The 20649-nt window shown below is 46.3% G+C and overlaps 1 protein-coding gene across 1 annotated transcript in view; it reads left to right on the top strand.

Annotated features, from left to right (window-relative positions):
• The window catches only part of UNC13B (unc-13 homolog B), a 703803-nt gene that overhangs the window by 456015 nt on the left and 227139 nt on the right, over positions 1-20649 (top strand). Inside the window, exon 11 of the mRNA XM_082256386.1 lies at positions 19753-19799. Coding sequence (XP_082112512.1) covers positions 19753-19799 — 47 coding nt within the window. The remainder of the gene's footprint in view (positions 1-19752; positions 19800-20649) is intronic.

The raw sequence follows: 20649 nt of genomic DNA, 5'->3' as shown, positions 1-20649 counted from the left end.
CAGAGGTGCCGTGGCACCCTGGTGTCACTTCTGGGTTCTTCAGGGTGCCTTCTGGGTTCTTCAGAGGTGCCGTGGCACCCTGGTGTCACTTCTGGGTTCTTCAGGGTGCCTTCTGGGTTCTTCAGAGGTGCCGTGGCACCCTGGTGTGCCTTCTGGGTTCTTCAGGGGTGCTGTGGCACCCTGGTGTGCCTTCTGGGTTTTTTAGGGGTGTTTGTGTCCCATGGGAGTAAAACAGTGCATGTTAGCTTGTGAGCTTAGCAGGCATAATTAAAAAGTACACTAAAGCAAGTATGGATTCTCACTATCCTATATTAATTTTAAATTCTGTATGTGATTGTCGGGCAACACAGTGGCTAAGTGGTTAGCACTTCCACTTAGCAGCACTAGGGTCATTGGTTCGAATCCCAACCACTACCTTTATGGTGTTTGCATGTTCTCCCTGTGCCTGCGTGGGTTTCCCCCCACACTCCAAAGGCATGTTGGTCAATTAGCTCCTGTCTTTATTGGCCCTAGTATGTGTGTGTGTGTGTGTGTGTGTGTGTGTGTGTGTGTGTGTGTGTGTGTGTGTGTGTGTGAGGAGACCTTAGATTGTATGCTTCTTGAGGGAAAGAACTGATATGAATGGAATATATATATATAGTGCTGCATAAATTGGCTGCGCTATATAGGTACCTATAATAAATAATAAATACATTTGCAGCCTTTATATCCAGCTCTAGCTGTAGCAGAGCTGTGGTAACCGGCAGGGAAACCCCACACTGATACCCCCCCCCCCCCTTTCAGGCATTGACAGATGAGAAATTGTCATCTTATTCTGCTGGGAGCGGATAGTCGATAATATGCAGGAATTGTCTGCAGGCTGACGGCTCCCGGAACTTTGGATCTGACGGCTACAAAACACTTTGATGTGCAGCAGCTTTAATTATTTGTACATATCCCACCTAGTGAGTGGAAAACAAATGTGGTGCCGGCGCTGATATTAATAAACTGGGGAGGTGCAGAAACCTCCAGAGGGAGCGGAGGATCTTTCAGTTTATAGAGACACTGAAAATAATTATACGACTGCACTTCTATTATATAGACAAGCTGGTGACTGTCACTCGCATTATGTTTTCTTGTTTGGATTATTTAAAAGGATTGACGGTGCTGCGTTTTGATCTGCACTCCTGCTGTGCCCATTATGATGGGTTCCCACCATCCTTATGCTGAGTTCCCAGGTCTGTACACCCGCTGTGCCCATTATGATGGGTTACCAGGTCTGTACACCTGCTGTGCCCATTATGATGGGTTACCAGGTCTGTACACCTGATGTGCCCATTATGATGGGTTCCCACCATCCTTATGCTGAGTTCCCAGGTCTGTACACCCGCTGTGCCCATTATGATGGGTTACCAGGTCTGTACACCTGATGTGCCCATTATGATGGGTTCCCACCATCCTTATGCTGAGTTCCCAGGTCTGTACACCCGCTGTGCCCATTATGATGGGTTTCCAGGTCTGTACACCTGCTGTGCCCATTATGATGGGTTACCAGGTCTGTACACCTGATGTGCCCATTATGAGGGGTTCCCACCATCCCTGTGCTGGGTTCTCAGGTCTATACACTTGCTGTGCCCATTATGAGGGGTTCTCACCATCCCTGTGCTGAGTTCCCAGGTCTGTACACCTGCTGTGCCCATTGTGATGGCTTACCAGGTCTGTACACCTGATGTGCCCATTATGAGGGTTCCTACTGCCCCTGTGCTGAGTTCCCAGGTCTGTACACCTGTTGTGCCCATTATAAAGGGGTTCCTACCATCCCTGTGCTGAGTTCCCAGGTCTGTACACCTGCTGTGCCCATTATGAGGGGTTCCCACTGCCCCCATACTGAGTTCCCAGGTCTGTATACTTGCTGTGCCCATTATGAGGGGTTCCCACCATCCCTGTGCTGAGTTCCCAGGTCTGTACACCTGCTGTGCCCATTATGAGGGGTTCCCGTCATCCCTGTGCTGAGTTCCCAGGTCTGTACACCTGATGTGCCCATTAAGAGGGGTTCCCACTATCCCTGTGCTAAGTTTCCAGGTATGTTCACCTGTTGTGCCCAGTAGGAGGGATTCCCACCATCCCTGGGCTGAGTTCCCAGGTCTGTACACCTGATGTGCCCATTATGAGGGTTCCTACTGCCCCTGTGCTGAGTTCCCAGGTATGTACACCTCTTGTGCCCATTATAAAGGGGTTCCCACCATCCCTGTGCTGAGTTTCCAGGTCTGTACACCTGCTGTGCCCAGTATGAGGGGTTTCCACCATCCCTGAGTTGAGTTCCCTGGAGTACACATGCTGTGCCCCTTACTAGGGGTTCTCACTATCCCTGTAGACCTGCTGTGCTCATTATGAGGGTTTCTCTCCATCCCTGTGCTGATTTTGCAAGTCTCCGCACTTGTGCCCGTTATGAGGGATTTCACACCATCCATGCTCTGAGTTCCTTAGCCTGGACACCTTCTGTGCCCTATATGAGGGGTTCACGCCATCCCTGTGCTGAGTTCTTGGGTCTGTACTCCTGGTGTGCCCTTTATGAGAGGGTTAAACCATCCCTGAGCTGAGATCCTTGGCACTCATTGTCAGGGAGGGGGGTCTCCATAACTGCTATGAGTTCCCTGATTTGTCCACCTACTTTGTGCCCAATATGGTTTCCCACCATCCCTCTGCCTTGTTCCAAGCTCTGCACACCTGCTGTGCCCATTTTAAGGTGTTCCCACCATCCCTGCTGGATTTTTTATCTGTATTATATTATGGAAACTGCAACAGGAGAATCCGGAACACACAAAGGTGAGCAGGAACACCCAAAACAGATCTAACCGTTGAAATCTATGGCCATCCAGCCCACCAGGGTCCACCTAAAATAAAATATCAGTATTTGGTAGACTTGGCCTTTTTGATAAGGTTTCCACAGTCGTTAAATATCTGCTTTTCTCTATCGCTCATTGACAGACGTAGTCTTCTTGATTCTCAAGAGCTGGGTTATGTTGTCTCCGCAGGAGTAGGACTAGGCAGAATGACAAAACGTTCTGGCTCCACCCTAGGGGGCAGTCCCTGAGGGTATATCCTCCCCCTCTCTGCTACAGGGAATCAGTTTTTTTCTGTCTAGTCAGGAGTAAGGACCTAAGTTCCTTGCTGGGATCTTTTGGTCCTGGCAAGACTTTTTTTCTTTAAGAAAAAGACATTTTTTAGGTAGTTTTCTCCAGTGTTTTTTCCTGTGAGATCTTCAAGCAAAAATGCCGGACTGGGCGACACTTGTGGTCACCCCAGCCGGCCTACGAGCGCGTGCAGACCAGGCATTGCGCTTGGTCGGCCGCGACATATTCAAGTAAGTATGCGGGGCCGGGCGACGGGCTGGATGTGAGATCCAGTGGTCACCCCGGTTTCTGCCTAAAAGCGCGTGCAGACCAGTGCGCTGAGTCGGCCGCGACGAAGTCCCAGTAAAGGGACTGACTTTGCGAGTTAAAAGCTCGCTTGGACGCCAGGACCAGAGAGTCGAGGCGTCCACAAACCCCCACCTCGGTGGAGAGGGTATTATGAAGAGAGGGTGCCTGTCGGTTCGGTATGGTGAGTAAAACGTTCCCTTTTTTTCCTCATTTATGAGGCAGTATATATTATGGGCCCCTCCATATATGGTCAGTATATATCTGACACTTACAAGTCCCCCTTGTAATACAGCATGTGTTTGTGGGAAGTGGACTTGGTTCAAGAGCTAACACTCTACCCAGCAGACTGTAACATTACAGCAGACATAGGAGGTATAATCCTACCTTATGTGCAGTGTATCTCTGTAGATCCATATATCACCTCTCAGCAGAGTGCAGGTGGATGTGCTGGGAAGACGATATCGGCGGTCCGCCGCCATTTTGCCGTAGACCGAATGCATGTATGTCCTCAGGTCACGCCGGCCGCCATGTTTTTGGAGTCTTATGTCTCTTCTATGGGGGCGGCCATGTTTTGTGAGCCCAGCTTCCTCGTGGAGGGCTGGGAACGCCGGAAGGCGTACACAGGGGGCGGAGCCACGCCTTCTGCCCGGGGAAAAAGCAAACGGCTCCTTCCAGTCTGTGTAAGACAGACGCTGGCTGCAGTTTGTTGGAAACTGCACTGCATCGGTTGGTGAGCCTTGGGGGTCCCTCTCTCTCTCTCTGGGATCGAGAAGCAGGTACTCTGAGGGGCGCTATTGCGCTAGGGGGAGACACACAAAAAAAAAAAAAAAAAGTTTTTTTGTTTATTGCTGGCAAAAGTGTCCTGTATTAACATGGACCCTGCCACTCATGTATCTCCTCCGGATCCCCTCGAGGGGTCTGCGGGATCCCCCAGCACCCCATTGACAATTGAATCTTTGTCAGCCATTATGGAAACTTTTGTGTCCCGGGTGGAAGTGGCTTGTCAGGGACAGGGCGCAAGAAAGCGACCCCCGCCTAACCCCTTATTATCTGAAACCTCGGATTCAGACTCTGAGCCTATTTCTGCAGTTGCAGGTACTTCATCTGGTATTGGTGTCTCGGGTCCTGTCTCTTCAGACAGTGAGGAGGATGTTTCGGCATCTGCCATAGCCCGAGAGGAAGCGTTGGTAAACGCACTCATTGTATCTGTTCAAGAGACTTTAAGGTTACAGGGTATTCCATCAGAAATAGCTGAAACTGAGATCCCTTTTGGGACTAAAAAGCGCATCAAAGTGGCAAAGGTTTTTCCATTGCCCAAATGTTTTGGCAATCCAATCGATGAAGAATGGCGTCTGCCAAAACGCACTTTTAATATTTCCAAACGCATTGACAGGCGTTATCCGTTTGAGGAAACCCTTATTAAGAAATGGACAGAACCACCTGTGGTGGATTCACCAATTGCTAGATTGAATAAAGCCACGGTTATTCCTTTAGAAGACGCTCCGTCTTTTAAAGATCCAGTGGATCGCAAGATAGAAGCTATGTCTCGCACCATGTTTTCCTTGATTGGATCAGCTTTCAGGCCAATAATTGCTATTGGTCTGGTTTCGCAGGCTGTAACTGAATGGACCAAGTGGTTACGCCGGGACTTAGAAGAAGTCCCTCAGGCGGTATCAGATTTGTTGGAACAAATGATACAGGGGTTACAGTTTGTATGTGATGCGGCGTTAGACGCCACTCCATTAATGGCGCGAGCATCAGTCTCAGCAGTGGTTCTCAGGCGTACACTGTGGCTAAAAGGTTGGATAGCCGACCAAGGTTCCAAAAAAGCATTGGCTAATATCCCCTTTTCAGGAGAGCGTCTATTTGGAGCCAACTTAGATGAGATCATTAAGGATCTCACCGGTGGAAAAAGCACCTTTTTACCGCAAAATTTTAAAGGTAAAGGAACTCGTCAAAGACGAGGGCCTTCTTTTTCTGCTCACAAGAGGTTTTTTCGTCCAGCGGGTGAAAAAACTAAGTCCTCCAAAGCTCCTACAGGAGGCGTCAGGGGTCGGTGGTCGGGCAAGCAAAAGCCCGCCCCCTCCAGACCCGAAGATAAACCATCCAAAGCCTGAAGGTGCGCCCCCACCCATAACTGGGGTGGGGGGACGTCTTCGCCGGTTCCCGGATCCATGGCTTTCCAGAATCCCGGACAAATGGGTTTGCGAAGTCATAAAGTCAGGGTACAAGATCGAGTTTCGATCTCTCCCACCGGCGCGATTCTTCCCTTCCAATATCCGACTATCTCCGGATCGTCTAGAAAATCTGCGGAGAGCAGTCACAGATCTACTACAACAAGGAGTGGTAGTCCACGTTCCTTGGACAGAACGGTTTCAAGGGTTTTATTCAAACCTGTTTACAATACCCAGGAAAGAGGGCAAAGTGCGTCCAATTCTGGACTTAAGAGCGCTCAATTCTTTCGTCAACATAAGAAGATTCAGAATGGAGTCCATTCGCACGGTAGCAGCCTTCCTGCATCCAGGGGATGTCCTAGCGTCCATAGACATCAAGGACGCCTATCTTCACATTCCCATTTTCGCAGGACATCAGCGTTTTCTACGCTTTTCCGTAGAGGAGAACCACTATCAGTTTGTGGCGTTACCTTTCGGTCTCGCCACGGCTCCGCGGGTCTTCACAAAGGTGTTGGCCCCTATGTTGGCACTTCTGCGCCAAAGAGGTATATCGATTCTAGGTTACCTAGACGATCTTCTGCTTCATGCAGAATCTCCTCAGACCTTGCTACAAAACATAGAAATTACTATGATTTCTTTACAGGAATTCGGGTGGCTGGTGAACCAGCAAAAGTCATTTCTGGTTCCCACCCAGAGGCTCGAATATCTGGGTCTAATTCTAGACAGTCAGGACGAGAGTTTTCCTTCCGGTAGGGAAACTTCGAAAGATTCAATCAGCAGTCCAGTTGTTACTGTCCAACAGCTGGTCTTCCCTTCGGACGTGCATGAGGGTTCTGGGGTTGATGGTGGCTTCATTCGAAGCAGTCCCATTTGCCCAGTCCCATACCCGAATTCTTCAGCAAGAGATTCTTCTCAGATGGAATCGGAATCCGGAATCCCTGGACAATCAGATACGATTGAGCAAACAGACCAGAGAGTCTCTGGTTTGGTGGCTTCGGTCTCCAATGCTCAGCCAGGGAAAGTCATTTCTGCCAATATATTGGACGATAGTGACCACGGATGCCAGTCTATCCGGATGGGGAGGAATTCTTGGTCAGTTATCTGTCCAGGGACTTTGGTCCCCGGAAGAATCCAGATTACCGATAAATGTATTGGAACTGAGAGCGATCAGACTTTGTCTGATTCACTGGACCGAGCAGCTCCAGGGCAGCCCGGTTCGGATCCAGTCGGACAATGCCACGGCCGTGGCTTATGTCAATCATCAGGGGGGCACCAAGAGTGTCCGAGCGGCCAAAGAAGTGGCTTGCATTCTTCGCTGGGCGGAACGATTTGTTCCAGCAATCTCTGCGGTGTTCATTCCGGGGGTGGAGAATTGGCAGGCAGATTATCTCAGCCGTCAGACCCTGGATCAGGGGGAATGGTCCCTCCATCCAGACGTTTTCCACCAGTTGTGCCTACGGTGGGGCACACCGGATGTGGATCTGTTGGCATCACGATTCAACAGGAAAGTTCAGAGATTCGTGGCTCGCTCCCGCGATCCTCTAGCAGAAACCGCAGACGCACTGATCGCCCCGTGGGGGCAATACCAGCTAATATATGCCTTCCCTCCTCTCGCGTTACTGCCAAGACTTCTTCGCAGGGTAGAGGAGGAAGGAATCCCAGTAATCCTGGTAGCTCCGGACTGGCCTCGTCGAGCTTGGTACGCCGACATGGTCAGACTGGTGGCGGACGTCCCATGGAGACTTCCTCTCAGGGAGGATCTACTGTCTCAGGGACCGATCTTCCATCCTGCTTTACGATCGCTGGCTTAACGGCCTGGCTATTGAGACCCAGGTGCTGAGGGACAAAGGTTTGTCAGCTTCAGTTATTCCTACTCTAGTTGAAGCAAGGAAAGCGACTTCCAGAAAGATTTATCATCGCACATGGAAGTCCTACATTGCATGGTGTGAACCTTTGGGGTTCCGTCCTCGGTCTTATTCGATTAGTCGAATATTGGCTTTTTTGCAACAAGGGGTTGAGCAGAAACTGGCCTTGAGTACTATCAAGGGTCAGGTCTCAGCATTAGCCATCTTCTTTCAGAAGCCTTTGGCTACTCATTCCTTGGTGCGGAATTTCATCCAGGGGGTGCGACATCTGGCTCCGCCAGTGCACGCGCCGTTACCCCCCTGGGATCTTAATTTAGTGTTGTCGGTTCTTCAGAAACCTCCCTTTGAAGATATTAGGGAGATTCCTCTACCCACGTTGTCCCAGAAGGTGGCCTTCTTGGTGGCTATTACTTCTGCACGCAGGGTGTCAGAACTGGCCGCATTATCTTGTCGTTCACCATATCTGGTGGTTCATAGAGATAAGGTGGTTCTTCGTCCGAATCCATCCTTCCTACCAAAAGTAGTTTCAGAATTTCATCTGAATGAAGAAATTGTATTACCTTCCCTGTGTCCTAAGCCCAGTCATCCTCGGGAATTTGCTTTGCACTCCTTGGATGTGGTCCGGGCGATCAGGGTATACTTGAAAACGACAGACTCGTTTCGCAAGACGGATTCACTTTTTGTGATCCCAGATGGACCCAAAAAGGGGTTGCCTGCATCTGCCGCGACCATTTCCAGATGGATCAGACAGACGGTAGTGCAGGCTTATTCTATTAAGGGTCGGGAGCCCCCGTTCCCTATTAAGGCGCACTCCACTCGGGCACTTAGTGCGTCATGGGCCTTTCGCCATCAGGCGTCAGTGGTCCAGGTGTGCAAGGCGGCTACCTGGTCGTCGGTGCATACCTTCTCTAAACATTATAAAGTTGATGTAATGGCATCGTCTGATGCCTCATTTGGCCGCAAGGTTTTGCAGGCCGCAATTTGAGGAGACCAGTGGTCTACCTCGAGGGTTTTTTCCGTTGGAAAATTTTTTCTTTAGTCTCATTCTTTGTTTATAATGAGCCTTTAAAACTTCTAGTTTGGCACCGGTTGGGCCTACTAGATTGGATTTGATTTTGTCAATCCCACCCCTCATTTGTGGCACTGCTTCTGGATGTCCCAGCTCTTGAGAATCAAGAAGACTACGTCTGTCAATGAGCGATAGAGAAAAATGGATTTTTGTAAGAACTTACCGTAAAATCCTTTTCTCTTAAGCTCATTGACAGACGTAGTACCCGCCCCTCTATCATTGAGTTGGGTTGGGTTAATTTCTCTGTACTGCTTTAAACAGAACTGATTCCCTGTAGCAGAGAGGGGGAGGATATACCCTCAGGGACTGCCCCCTAGGGTGGAGCCAGAACGTTTTGTCATTCTGCCTAGTCCTACTCCTGCGGAGACAACATAACCCAGCTCTTGAGAATCAAGAAGACTACGTCTGTCAATGAGCTTAAGAGAAAAGGATTTTACGGTAAGTTCTTACAAAAATCCATTTTTTTTTTTTTTTTTTTTTTAAATAACTCAGATATTTTACAAATGGCGGCTTTTTAAATAGATTACATGCACAAAGAGATCCTCTAGTGCCATGACGGTTTTGATCCTCTTCCTGCCAGTTGGCCAGGTTCAAGGACCCCTCAGAACAAAAGGACCCTTGCGAGGGCAGCTCCACTTGAATCCATCGGTATTCATGTACCCCCTGCAGAAACGGTAAATCCCAGAGATAGCGGTAGATAACGCCACTGACCAGCATGAATTCTCAGAAAGCACAACCCCATCATTGCTCGTCTTACATGAAAAGGTATATAAAACTTATTGAGGTGGAAATAAATGATTCTTAGCATTAAATCACACCACGGGGATTTCTGTAGTTCTTAATTACTCCGGCTCTTTTCTCTTAATGGGTTTTCGCACAGATACATACATGAATAATAAATCATTTTAGAAGAAGCAGAAACATGTCATAGACTACGGTATACCAATAAATCATGTATTACCGATCTCTGTTATGTGAAATCAGATACCCCTTATATATGTTCGGTTTTGGGTAATGTCTGTAGGTGCTAATCCAAAGCATAAGGGAAATGCGCAAAGTGTGGTAAGAAATAGACAAATATAAATTAGTTCTAATTAGGGATGCACCAATATATCATCCGCCAATAGGGTTATCGGTGCTTTGCCAATGGGGAAAAAAAAAATAAGTGCCGATAATGGCAAAGTCAGGGCATCACATTGACTTCATTGCAATATTGCGTCCCATTGACTTCAATGTAAAAAAACCCCCCTTATTGACTTCAATGTAAAATTGTGTCCCGTTGACTTCACTGCAAGCTGCATCCCATTGACTTCCATGCAAAACTGCATCCTATAAACTTCAATGCAAAACTGCATCCTATAAACTTCAATGCAAAACTGCACCCTTTAAACTTCAATGTGAAATCGCCCCATTTGGACTTCAATGCAAAACCGTGTCCCATTGACTTCAATGCAAAAACACCCCCTCTTGACTACAATGCAAATTTGCATTCCCATTGACTTCAATGTAAAAATGCCGCCTATTGACTTGATTGCAAAAACGCCTCCTATTAACTTTAATGCAAAATCGAGTCTCATTGACTTCAATACAAAATCACATTTCCCATTGACTTCAATGCATCAATGCCCCTTATTGACTTCAATGCAAAATTCCTCTCTATTGACTTTAATGCAACATTACATCCCATTGACTTCAATGCAAAAATGCCACCCCCCCCCCTATTGACTTCAATGTGAAAATGCATCCCATTGACTTCAATGCAAAAACGCCCCCTATTGACTTCAATGCAAAAATGCCCCCCTATTGACTTTAATGCAACATTACATCCCCATGACTTCAATGCAAAAAGGCCTCCCTACTGACTTCAATGCGAAAATGCATCCCATTGACTTCAATGCAAAAACGCCCCCTATTGATTTTAATGCAAAAACACTCCCTATTTATTTCAATACAAAATCGCGTCCCATTGACTTCAATGCAAAAAAGCTTTGAATTACATATATCATTTTTTTACCTGGGTCAGAGAATGATGTATATGGTATTGTGTTGGCAAGAATAAAAAATAGTATTTAGCAACTAGTTAGTTTCACATTTCTTCTCCCTTCTCCATTTTTCCTTTCCCCATTCATTTTCCACATACTTTTCTTTTTGCGGTTTCCTCTTTCCTATATGAATGTTTGTTTTTGTTTTCCCCTTCTCTTTTTTCGCCCCAACCCCTTTCCTCTTCCATCTTCTTCTGCCTTTCCCTATCCACTTCCAGCTCCTCTGTGTTCCATTTCCTCCTCCTATCCCCCTCTTCCAGGCTCCTTTCTTTTCACTCTTTCCCTAATTCATTTCCAGATCCTCTCCCTTCCCTTTCACTCTCTCCTAACACTCTTCTGGCTCCTCTGCCTTCCCTTTCCCCATCCCCTAACACTCTTCTGGCTCCACTGCCTTCCTTTTCTTCACCCCCCCTCCTTGCTCTTCTGCCTTTCCTTTCCTCCTCTTCGTCCCCTTTTCCAGTTCCTCTGCCTTCCCTTTCCTCCTCCCCTTTCCCTCATCCTGTTCCCCTGCCTACCCTTCTCTCCTCCTCTCCCCCTCTTCTGGTTCCTCTGCCTTCCTTTCTTTCTACTTTTATCCTCTTCCAGCTAATCTGCCTTCCATTTCCTCCTTTCCCCAACTCATGTCTGGTTCTTCCGCCTTCCCTTTTATCCACCTCTCTCCCTCTTTGGGTTCCTCTGCCTTCCCTTCCCCCCCCCCCCCTTTTCGGGTTCCTCTGCCTTCTCTTACCTTCTCCACTCTTTGGGTTCCTCTGCCTTCTCTTTGCTCCCCCCTCTTTGGGTTCCTTTGCCTGCCCTTGCCTCCCTGGGTTCCTCTGCCTTCCCTTTCCTCCTCAGGTTCCTCTGCCTTCCCTTTCCTTCACAGGTTCCTCTGCCTTCCCTTTCCTTCACAGGTTCCTCTGCCTTCCCTTTCCTCTTTGGGTTCCTCTACCTTCCCTTTCCTCTTTGGGTTCCTCTACCTTCCCTTTCCTCCTCGGGTTCCTCTACCTTCCCTTTCCTCCTTGCCTCCTTGGGCTCCTCCTCTGCCTTCTCCTTCCTCCTCCTCTCTTCAGGTTCCTCTGCCTTCTCTTTCCTCATCCCCTCTTTGGGTTCCTTTGCCTTCTCTTTCCTCATCCCCTCTTTGGGTTCCTTTTCCTTCTCTTTCCTCCTCGTTTCCTCTGCCTTCCCTTTCCTTCTCGGGTTCCTCTGTCTTCCCTTTCCTCCTCGGGTTCCTCTGTTTTCCCTTTCCTCCTCGGGTTCCTCTGTCTTCCCTTTCCTCCTCGGGTTCCTCTGTCTTCCCTTTCCTCCTCGGGTTCCTCTGTCTTCCCTTTCCCTCTCCTCAGGTTTCTCTACCTTCCCATTCCTCCTCAGGCTCCTCAGCCTTCCCTTTCCTCCTTGGGTTCCTCTGCTTTCCCTTTCTTCCTCAGGTTCCTCTGCTTTCCCTTTCTTCCTCTGGTTCCTCTGCTTTCCCTTTCTTCCTCGGGTTCCTCTGCTTTCCCTTTCTTCCTCGGGTTCCTCTGCTTTCCTTTTCTTCCTTGGGTTCCTCTGTCTTCCCTTTCCTCCTCGGGTTCCTCTGTCTTCCCTTTCCTCCTCGGGTTCCTCTGTCTTCCCTTTCCTCCTCGGGTTACTCTGTCTTCCCTTTCCTCCTCGGGTTCCTCTGTCTTCCCTTTCCTCCTCTGGTTCCTCTGTCTTCCCTTTCCTCCTCTGGTTCCTCTGTCTTCCCTTTCCCTCTCCTCAGGTTTCTTTGCCTTCCCATTCCTCATCAGGCTCCTCTGCTTTCCTTTTCTTCCTTGGGTTCCTCTGCTTTCCTTTTCTTCCTCGGGTTCCTCTGTTTTCTCTTTCTTCCTCGGGTTCCTCTGTTTTCCCTTTCTTCCTCGGGTTCCTCTGCTTTCCCTTTCTTCCTCGGGTTCCTCTGCTTTCCCTTTCTTCCTCGGGTTCCTCTGCTTTCCCTTTCTTCCTCGGGTTCCTCTGCTTTCCCTTAGCTCTTTCCCTTTTACAGGTCCTCTGCTTCCCTTTCCTCCTCCCCTTGCCCTCTTATGTCTTTCCTACCCATTCTTTGCACCATGGGGAAAATAAAAAGGATTTGTTTTTTTTGGTTTTTTTATTATTATTATTATTATTCTTTCGGAGGGTTTGATATGACGATGAGGAAGATCTTCGTTCAGAGAGTCTGATAACCTAGACCTTTCATATGTATAAAAGACAACAGCTGATAATTCTGGTTCTTGGCGTCTCATGTCTCTTCTGTGTTAGAGGATGACATTACCATGTGATAAAAGAAAATGATATATACAGTGTATCCATCTCAACCAGCATCTAATCTAGGCTGGAAAATAAATTGAAGGAGCTGACTGCATACTAAGGGCGCCATTTACCTCCCTTTAGTGTCTAAACACCTCTGATGGATACAGAAGCTCATACTTCGTCTTGCTGATCACATACATCATCATCCTGGACTTGTCCTGTCCTTCACTCCATTTGTCCTTTGGTGGCACCTTTGGCTTGGTTGGGGTTGCGGGGTAAAGTTGCAGAATTCACCTTCTCACCTCCACACGTGTCCACATTTGTCCTGGAAGGGCTTACACCCGGTAGGACAGACAGAGTCTTTATTAACCTTCTCTTCCTCCTCTTTTTTTCTTCCACAGAGGGGAATAGAGCTGAATATCAGGTTATTTGTGTTTTTATACCTGCTCCTCCCTCCCCCCCCCCCCCTTTCCCTATGCTTATGTATGTGTGCCCTCCTGTCATGGTTTGGTTAATATTTGGGATTGGTGGTATGAGTGCTGCTTATAAAGGCCAGAGGTAGGAAGTACGGAGACACAGAACCGAGGAGGAGATTTACTGAAACTGGAGCATAGAGAATCTGGGGCAGCTCTGCAAAGTAACCAATCAGCTTCCAGGTTGTATTGTCAGAGCTTAATAGAACAATCTGAAGTCAGAAGCTGATTGGTTACTATGCTCAGCTGCACCAGCATCTGTGTGTACCAGTTTTAGTAAATACCCCCCCCCCCCAGAGCTTTTTCTGTGCAGTGGAATAGAGCTTGATCTGTGCCAAGTGATTGATTATGTTCTGTACAGAGGAACCAGAGCCTCTTTGGTGCAGGGGAACAGAGCCTTTTTTTTTTTTATTGCATGGGGATTAGAGCCTGTTTAGTACATAGGTAATAGAGCCTGTTTAGTACATAGGTAATAGAGCCTGTTTAGTACATAGGTTATATAGCCTGTTTAGTACATAGGTTATAGAGCCTGTTTAGTACATAGGTAATAGAGCCTGTTGGCTGCACGGGCAACAGAAAACAGGGATATAGACGCTACAACCTTCCCCCATAAAAGCTCCACCCCGTGCTCAGACCTTGATGCTGCTGATACCTCCAGCATATCAGAGTAAGGAAAGGGATGGTTGGCACTCATCCGAAATAGTATTTCTTTATTAAGTAAACATGTACAAAGCTGTAAAACGGCCTAAGCATTTCGGACGTTAGTCCTTAGTCAGCCATGCAGGACAGAGCCAACAGAGCCTGTTTGGTACATGCAGGACAGTGCCCCTTTGGCTCACGGGGAATGGAGCCTCCTTGGTGCACGGGCAACAGAGCCTGTTTGGTACATGCAGGACAGAGCTAACAATCTTTTTGTTGCATGCAGAACAGAGCTAACAGAATCTGTTTGGTACATGCAGGACAGAGCCAACAGAGCCTGTTTGGTTGACGGGCAACAGAACCTCCTTGATGCAGAGGAACAGAGCCTGTTTGGTGCATGGGCAACAGAGCCTGTTGGGTGCATGGGCAACAGAGCCTGTTTGGTACACGTAGGACAGAGCCAACAGAGCCTGTTTGGTACACGTAGGACAGAGCCAACAGAGCCTGTTTGGTTGACGGGCAACAGAACCTCCTTGATGCAGAGGAACAGAGCCTGTTTGGTGCATGGGCAACAGAGCCTGTTGGGTGCATGGGCAACAGAGCCTGTTTGGTACACGTAGGACAGAGCCAACAGAGCCTGTCTGGTACACGTAGGACAGAGCCAAGAGAGCCTGTTTTGTACATGTCGGACAGAGCCAACCGAACAGAGCTTTCTTGGTGCAGGGGAACAGAGCCTGTTTGGTACATAAAGGACAGAGCCAACAAGGAACAGAGCCTGTTGGGTGCAGGGGCAACATAGCCTATTTGGTACATGTAGGTCAGAACTTGTTTGGCAAATGCAGGACAGAGCCAACCAAGCCTCTTTGGTAGATGCAGGACAGAGCCTCTATGGTACACAGAGGAACAGAGCCTCCTTGGTGCAGGGGATCAGAGCCTGTTTGGTACATGCAGGACAGAGCCAACCAAGCCTCTTTGGTACATGCTGGACAGAGCCTCTATGGTACACAGGGGAACAGAGCCTGTTTGGTACATGAGGAGCAGGGCCTGTTTGGTACATGGGGAGCAGGGCCTGTTTGGTACAAGGGGAGCAGGGCCTGTTTGGTACATGGGGAGCAGGGCCTGTTTGGTACAAGGGGAGCAGGGCCTGTTTGGTACAAGGGGAGCAGGGCCTGTTTGGTACAAGGGGAGCAGGGCCTGTTTGGTACAAGGGGAGCAGGGCCTGTTTGGTACATGGGGAGCAGGGCCTGTTTGGTACAAGGGGAGCAGGGCCTGTTTGGTACAAGGGGAGCAGGGCCTGTTTGGTACAAGGGGAGCAGGGCCTGTTTGGTACAAGGGGAGCAGGGCCTGTTTGGTACATGGGGAGCAGGGCCTGTTTGGTACATGGGGAGCAGGGCCTGTTTGGTACATGGGGAGCAGGGCCTGTTTGGTACATGAGGAGCAGGGCCTGTTTGGTACATGGGGAGCAGGGCCTGTTTGGTACATGGGGAGCAGGGCCTGTTTGGTACATCTAGGATAGAGCCAGCAGGGCCTGTTTAGTACATGGAGAATAAATACAGTGCAAATACTAGGAAGTGTTTTTGGTGTGACTGTGTGTACAGCACAAATAACAGGAATGTGTGAACATCTCATAGTCTACTTCACAAGTAGCTGTATGTGTGCACAGGAGGATAGAGAATGTATGTGTGGCATGCATGTTGGTCTACAGAGGAATTGATGATGCCTGTCGTGTTCTGATAATGGAAGGGCATTTGTTAGATGTATTATAAAAATCAGAAAAAAAGTAAAATATGAAGAAGTGTGGAAGAGAGGTGCTGAATGTAGGATTATTCCTAATTCTGCTATGGAGAACACCCTATTGGGGTGTCTCAGATATAATCTGGAGAAAATAGGTGAATAAGAGCATGACACCAAAGATTCTATAGTCTGAAAGCGTTTATTTCATCATAGAAATCCAACACTTTTCCTAGGCTAAAAACCTCTTCCTCAGGGCTTGCAACACTGTGTAAGCCGGAAGGAAAAGGACTTTGTTATCATGGCATAAAGTACCGTATTTTCCGGCATATAGGACGACCTTTTAACCCCTGGAAATCTTCTCAAAAGTCGGGGGTCGTCTTATACGCCGGGTATCGTCTTATAGGCCGAAACTGGAGAATATGCGGTGGAGGGGGGGCTCAAAAACATCCGCGGTATGCCTGGGGTATGGAAAAAAGAGAGAGAGAGAGTGGCGATGTGACCAGATGTGTCGGGAAAACATGCCTCTTTCACCCGCCTGACCCACCCTGCCCTTGTATCCTATTACTCTACCTTCTCGCTCCTGAAGCCTGCTAGGTCTCCCTGTGAGAGTTGGCATCCCTGCCGCAAATGCGCATGCGCCAGATTTCGGCAGAACAAGCCGAGCGCCGAGCTGATACAGCCGCATATTAACCCTTAGATGACGGAGCTGCATGGATGGATGGCTACAGCGGGCGGAGAGGAAGGTAAGCGGTGTGGAGTACGGGGAGATGGACACTGGATCAGCATGCAGGGATTGCAGCTTTCAGATAGCAGCTTTCATGGGTATACACAGCTTCATGGCTACAGCAGGGCAGAGAGGAAAGGAAGGTGAGCTGTATCGGCACTCGGCTTGTAGTCTTATACGGCGAGTATATCCCAAACTCTATATTTTAACTGGAAAAGTTGGGGGTCGTCTTATACGCCGGAAAATGCGGTATTCTTCAGTGGAATGACTTCCAGCAGCTAGGAGTAAACCCTGATGAAGGCAGTATATTTGTAGCTCCTGAAACGCGTTGGTTACCATGTATTTCTATGTGGATATGAACCATACTCAGAATCTTTGGAGGTGATGTCTTTTATTCCTCCTAGAAACGGGTGTATATGGGACATGTATACTGGAAGCAGGAGATGTATATTGGAGTATACTGGAAGCATGAGATGTATATTAGAGTATACTGGAAGCATGAGATGTATATTAGAGTATACTGGAAGCAGGAGATGTATATTGGAGTATACTGGAAGCATGAGATGTATATTAGAGTATACTGGAAGCATGAGATGTATATTAGAGTATACTGGAAGCAGGAGATGTATATTAGAGTATACTGGAAGCAGGAGATGTATATTAGAGTATACTGGAAGCATGAGATGTATATTAGAGTATAATGGAAGCAGGAGATGTATATTGGAGTATACTGGAAGCAGGAGATGTATATTGGAGTATACTGGAAGCAGGAGATGTATATTGGAGTATACTGGAAGCAGGAGATGTATATTGGAGTATACTGGAAGCATGAGATGTATATTAGAGTATACTGGAAGCATGAGATGTATATTGGAGTATACTGGAAGCAGGAGATGTATATTAGAGTATACTGGAAGCATGAGATGTATATTGGAGTATACTGGAAGCAGGAGATGTATATTAGAGTATACTGGAAGCAGGAGATGTATATTAGAGTATACTGGAAGCAGGAGATGTATATTAGAGTATACTGGAAGCAGGAGATGTATATTAGAGTATACTGGAAGCAGGAGATGTATATTAGAGTATACTGGAAGCAGGAGATGTATATTAGAGTATACTGGAAGCAGGAGATGTATATTAGAGTATACTGGAAGCAGGAGATGTATATTAGAGTATACTGGAAGCAGGAGATGTATATTAGAGTATACTGGAAGCAGGAGATGTATATTAGAGTATACTGGAAGCAGGAGATGTATATTGGAGTATACTGGAAGCATGAGATGTATATTAGAGTATACTGGAAGCATGAGATGTATATTGGAGTATACTGGAAGCAGGAGATGTATATTAGAGTATACTGGAAGCAGGAGATGTATATTGGAGTATACTGGAAGCAGGAGATGTATATTAGAGTATACTGGAAGCAGGAGATGTATATTAGAGTATACTGGAAGCAGGAGATGTATATTGGAGTATACTGGAAGCAGGAGATGTATATTGGAGTATACTGGAAGCAGGAGATGTATTTTAGAGTATACTGGAAGCAGGAGATGTATATTAGAGTATACTGGAAGCAGGAGATGTATATTGGAGTATACTGGAAGCAGGAGATGTATATTAGAGTATACTGGAAGCAGGAGATGTATATTGGAGTATACTGGAAGCAGGAGATGTATATTAGAGTATACTGGAAGCAGGAGCTGTATATTAGAGTATACTGGAAGCAGGAGATGTATATTAGAGTATACTGGAAGCAGGAGATGTATATTGGAGTATACTGGAAGCAGGAGATGTATATTAGAGTATAATGGAAGCAGGAGATGTATATTCGAGTATAATGGAAGCAGGAGATGTATATTGGAGTATACTGGAAGCAGGAGATGTATATTGGAGTATACTGGAAGCAGGAGATGTATATTAGAGTATACTGGAAGCAGGAGATGTATATTAGAGTATACTGGAAGCAGGAGATGTATATTAGAGTATACTGGAAGCAGGAGATGTATATTAGAGTATACTGGAAGCATGAGATGTATATTAGAGTATAATGGAAGCAGCAGATGTATATTAGAGTATACTGGAAGCAAGAGATGTATATTGGAGTATACTGGAAGCAGGAGATGTATATTGGAGTATACTGGAAGCAGGAGATGTATATTAGAGTATACTGGAAGCAGGAGCTGTATATTAGAGTATACTGGAAGCAGGAGATGTATATTAGAGTATACTGGAAGCAGGAGATGTATATTGGAGTATACTGGAAGCATGAGCTGTATATTAGAGTATACTGAAAGCAGGAGATGTATATTGGAGTATACTGGAAGCAGAAGATGTATATTGGAGTATACTGGAAGCAGGAGATGTATATTAGAGTATACTGGAAGCAGGAGATGTATATTAGAGTATACTGGAAGCAGGAGATGTATATTGGAGTATACTGGAAGCAGGAGATGTATATTAGAGTATACTGGAAGCAGGAGCTGTATATTAGAGTATACTGGAAGCAGGAGATGTATATTAGAGTATACTGGAAGCAGGAGATGTATATTGGAGTATACTGGAAGCATGAGCTGTATATTAGAGTATACTGGAAGCAGGAGATGTATATTGGAGTATACTGGAAGCAGAAGATGTATATTGGAGTATACTGGAAGCAGGAGATGTATATTAGAGTATACTGGAAGCATGAGATGTATATTAGAGTATACTGGAAGCAGGAGATGTATATTGGAGTATACTGGAAGCAGGAGATGTATATTGGAGTATACTGGAAGCAGGAGATGTATATTAGAGTATACTGGAAGCAGGAGATGTATATTAGAGTATACTGGAAGCAGGAGATGTATATTGGAGTATACTGGAAGCAGGAGATGTATATTAGAGTATACTGGAAGCAGGAGATGTATATTAGAGTATACTGGAAGCAGGAGATGTATATTGGAGTATACTGGAAGCAGGAGATGTATATTGGAGTATACTGGAAGCAGGAGATGTATATTAGAGTATACTGGAAGCAGGAGATGTATATTAGAGTATACTGGAAGCAGGAGATGTATATTGGAGTATACTGGAAGCAGGAGATGTATATTGGAGTATACTGGAAGCAGGAGATGTATATTGGAGTATACTGGAAGCAGGAGATGTATATTGGAGTATACTGGAAGCAGGAGCTGGTATATTTTGTGTGTGTTGTATATACTGGGGACAGGAGGATGAGTATATGTGATGTGTGTACTGAAAATTGGGAAATGTATATACTGTACGTTGCATGTACTGGAAAACCGCATGTGCAAATTATGTTGTGTGCAATGGAAAGTATGACTCCGGAAGTGTTTGTGCGTCTTATGATATTTAAATTATCTCCTTGTTTTCTTTTTCAATTATTAACTTACTTTCTTTTCACTTCAGACCCAAGACGATGGAGACCCATCCAAACCCCCGTGGTTTAAAGGCGGGTAAGTGTCTGAGAGCCCTGACTTCTGTATATGCTTGGCTAATTAAATTAAAACTAAACTCTCTCTATCCACATTAACTATGTTAATCCTTATGATGCTAGCATTAGTTAATAACTATAGATCAAAAGGCAATAAAAATAATTTACTTTTTTTAAACTTTTTTTTTTTTTTTACATTTCTTAACCACTTCTGGACCGGAAGGATTTGCCCCCTTATTGACCAGGCCATTGTTTGCGATTTGGCACTGCGTTACTTTAACGGACGATTGCACGGTCGTGCAACGCTGTACCCAAATACAATTGATGTCCTTTTTTTCTCCACAAACAGAGCTTTCTTTTGGTGGTATTTGATCACCTGTGCAATTTTTTTTTTTTTTTTTGCACTATAAACAAAAAAATGAGCGACAATTGTGAAAAAAAAACGAAACAATTTTCACATTCTGCTATATAACATTCCCAATAAAACGAAAAAAAAAAAAAAAAATCGACATGTTTTAACATTTTAGGCCAGTTTGTTTTCTGCTACATATTTTTGGTAAGAAAAATCGCAGTATTTTGATTGGTTTGCGCAAAAGTTATTGTGTCTTCTAACTACGGGAAAGATTTCTGTAATTTTTATTGTTTTTTTTTTTTTTTTTTTACTAGTGATGGCAGCGATCTGCGATTTTTTGTGGGACTGCGACATTGCAGCGGACAGATCAGTGCTAAAAATATGCACTGTTACTGTAATAATGATACTGGCAGGGAAGGGGTTAACACTGTGGGTGATCAAGGGGTTAAATGTGTACCTAGGGGCGTGTTTCTAACTGTATGGGGCGGGGCTGGGGAAATGATCACAGAGACCTGTGATC

This window comes from Pelophylax lessonae, assembly GCF_965119305.1.
Source record: "Pelophylax lessonae genome assembly, chromosome: 1".
Classification (NCBI taxonomy): domain Eukaryota; kingdom Metazoa; phylum Chordata; class Amphibia; order Anura; family Ranidae; genus Pelophylax; species Pelophylax lessonae.
The sequence above is the reverse complement of the archived record's forward strand: the minus strand, read 5'-3'. Positions and strand labels throughout refer to the sequence as shown.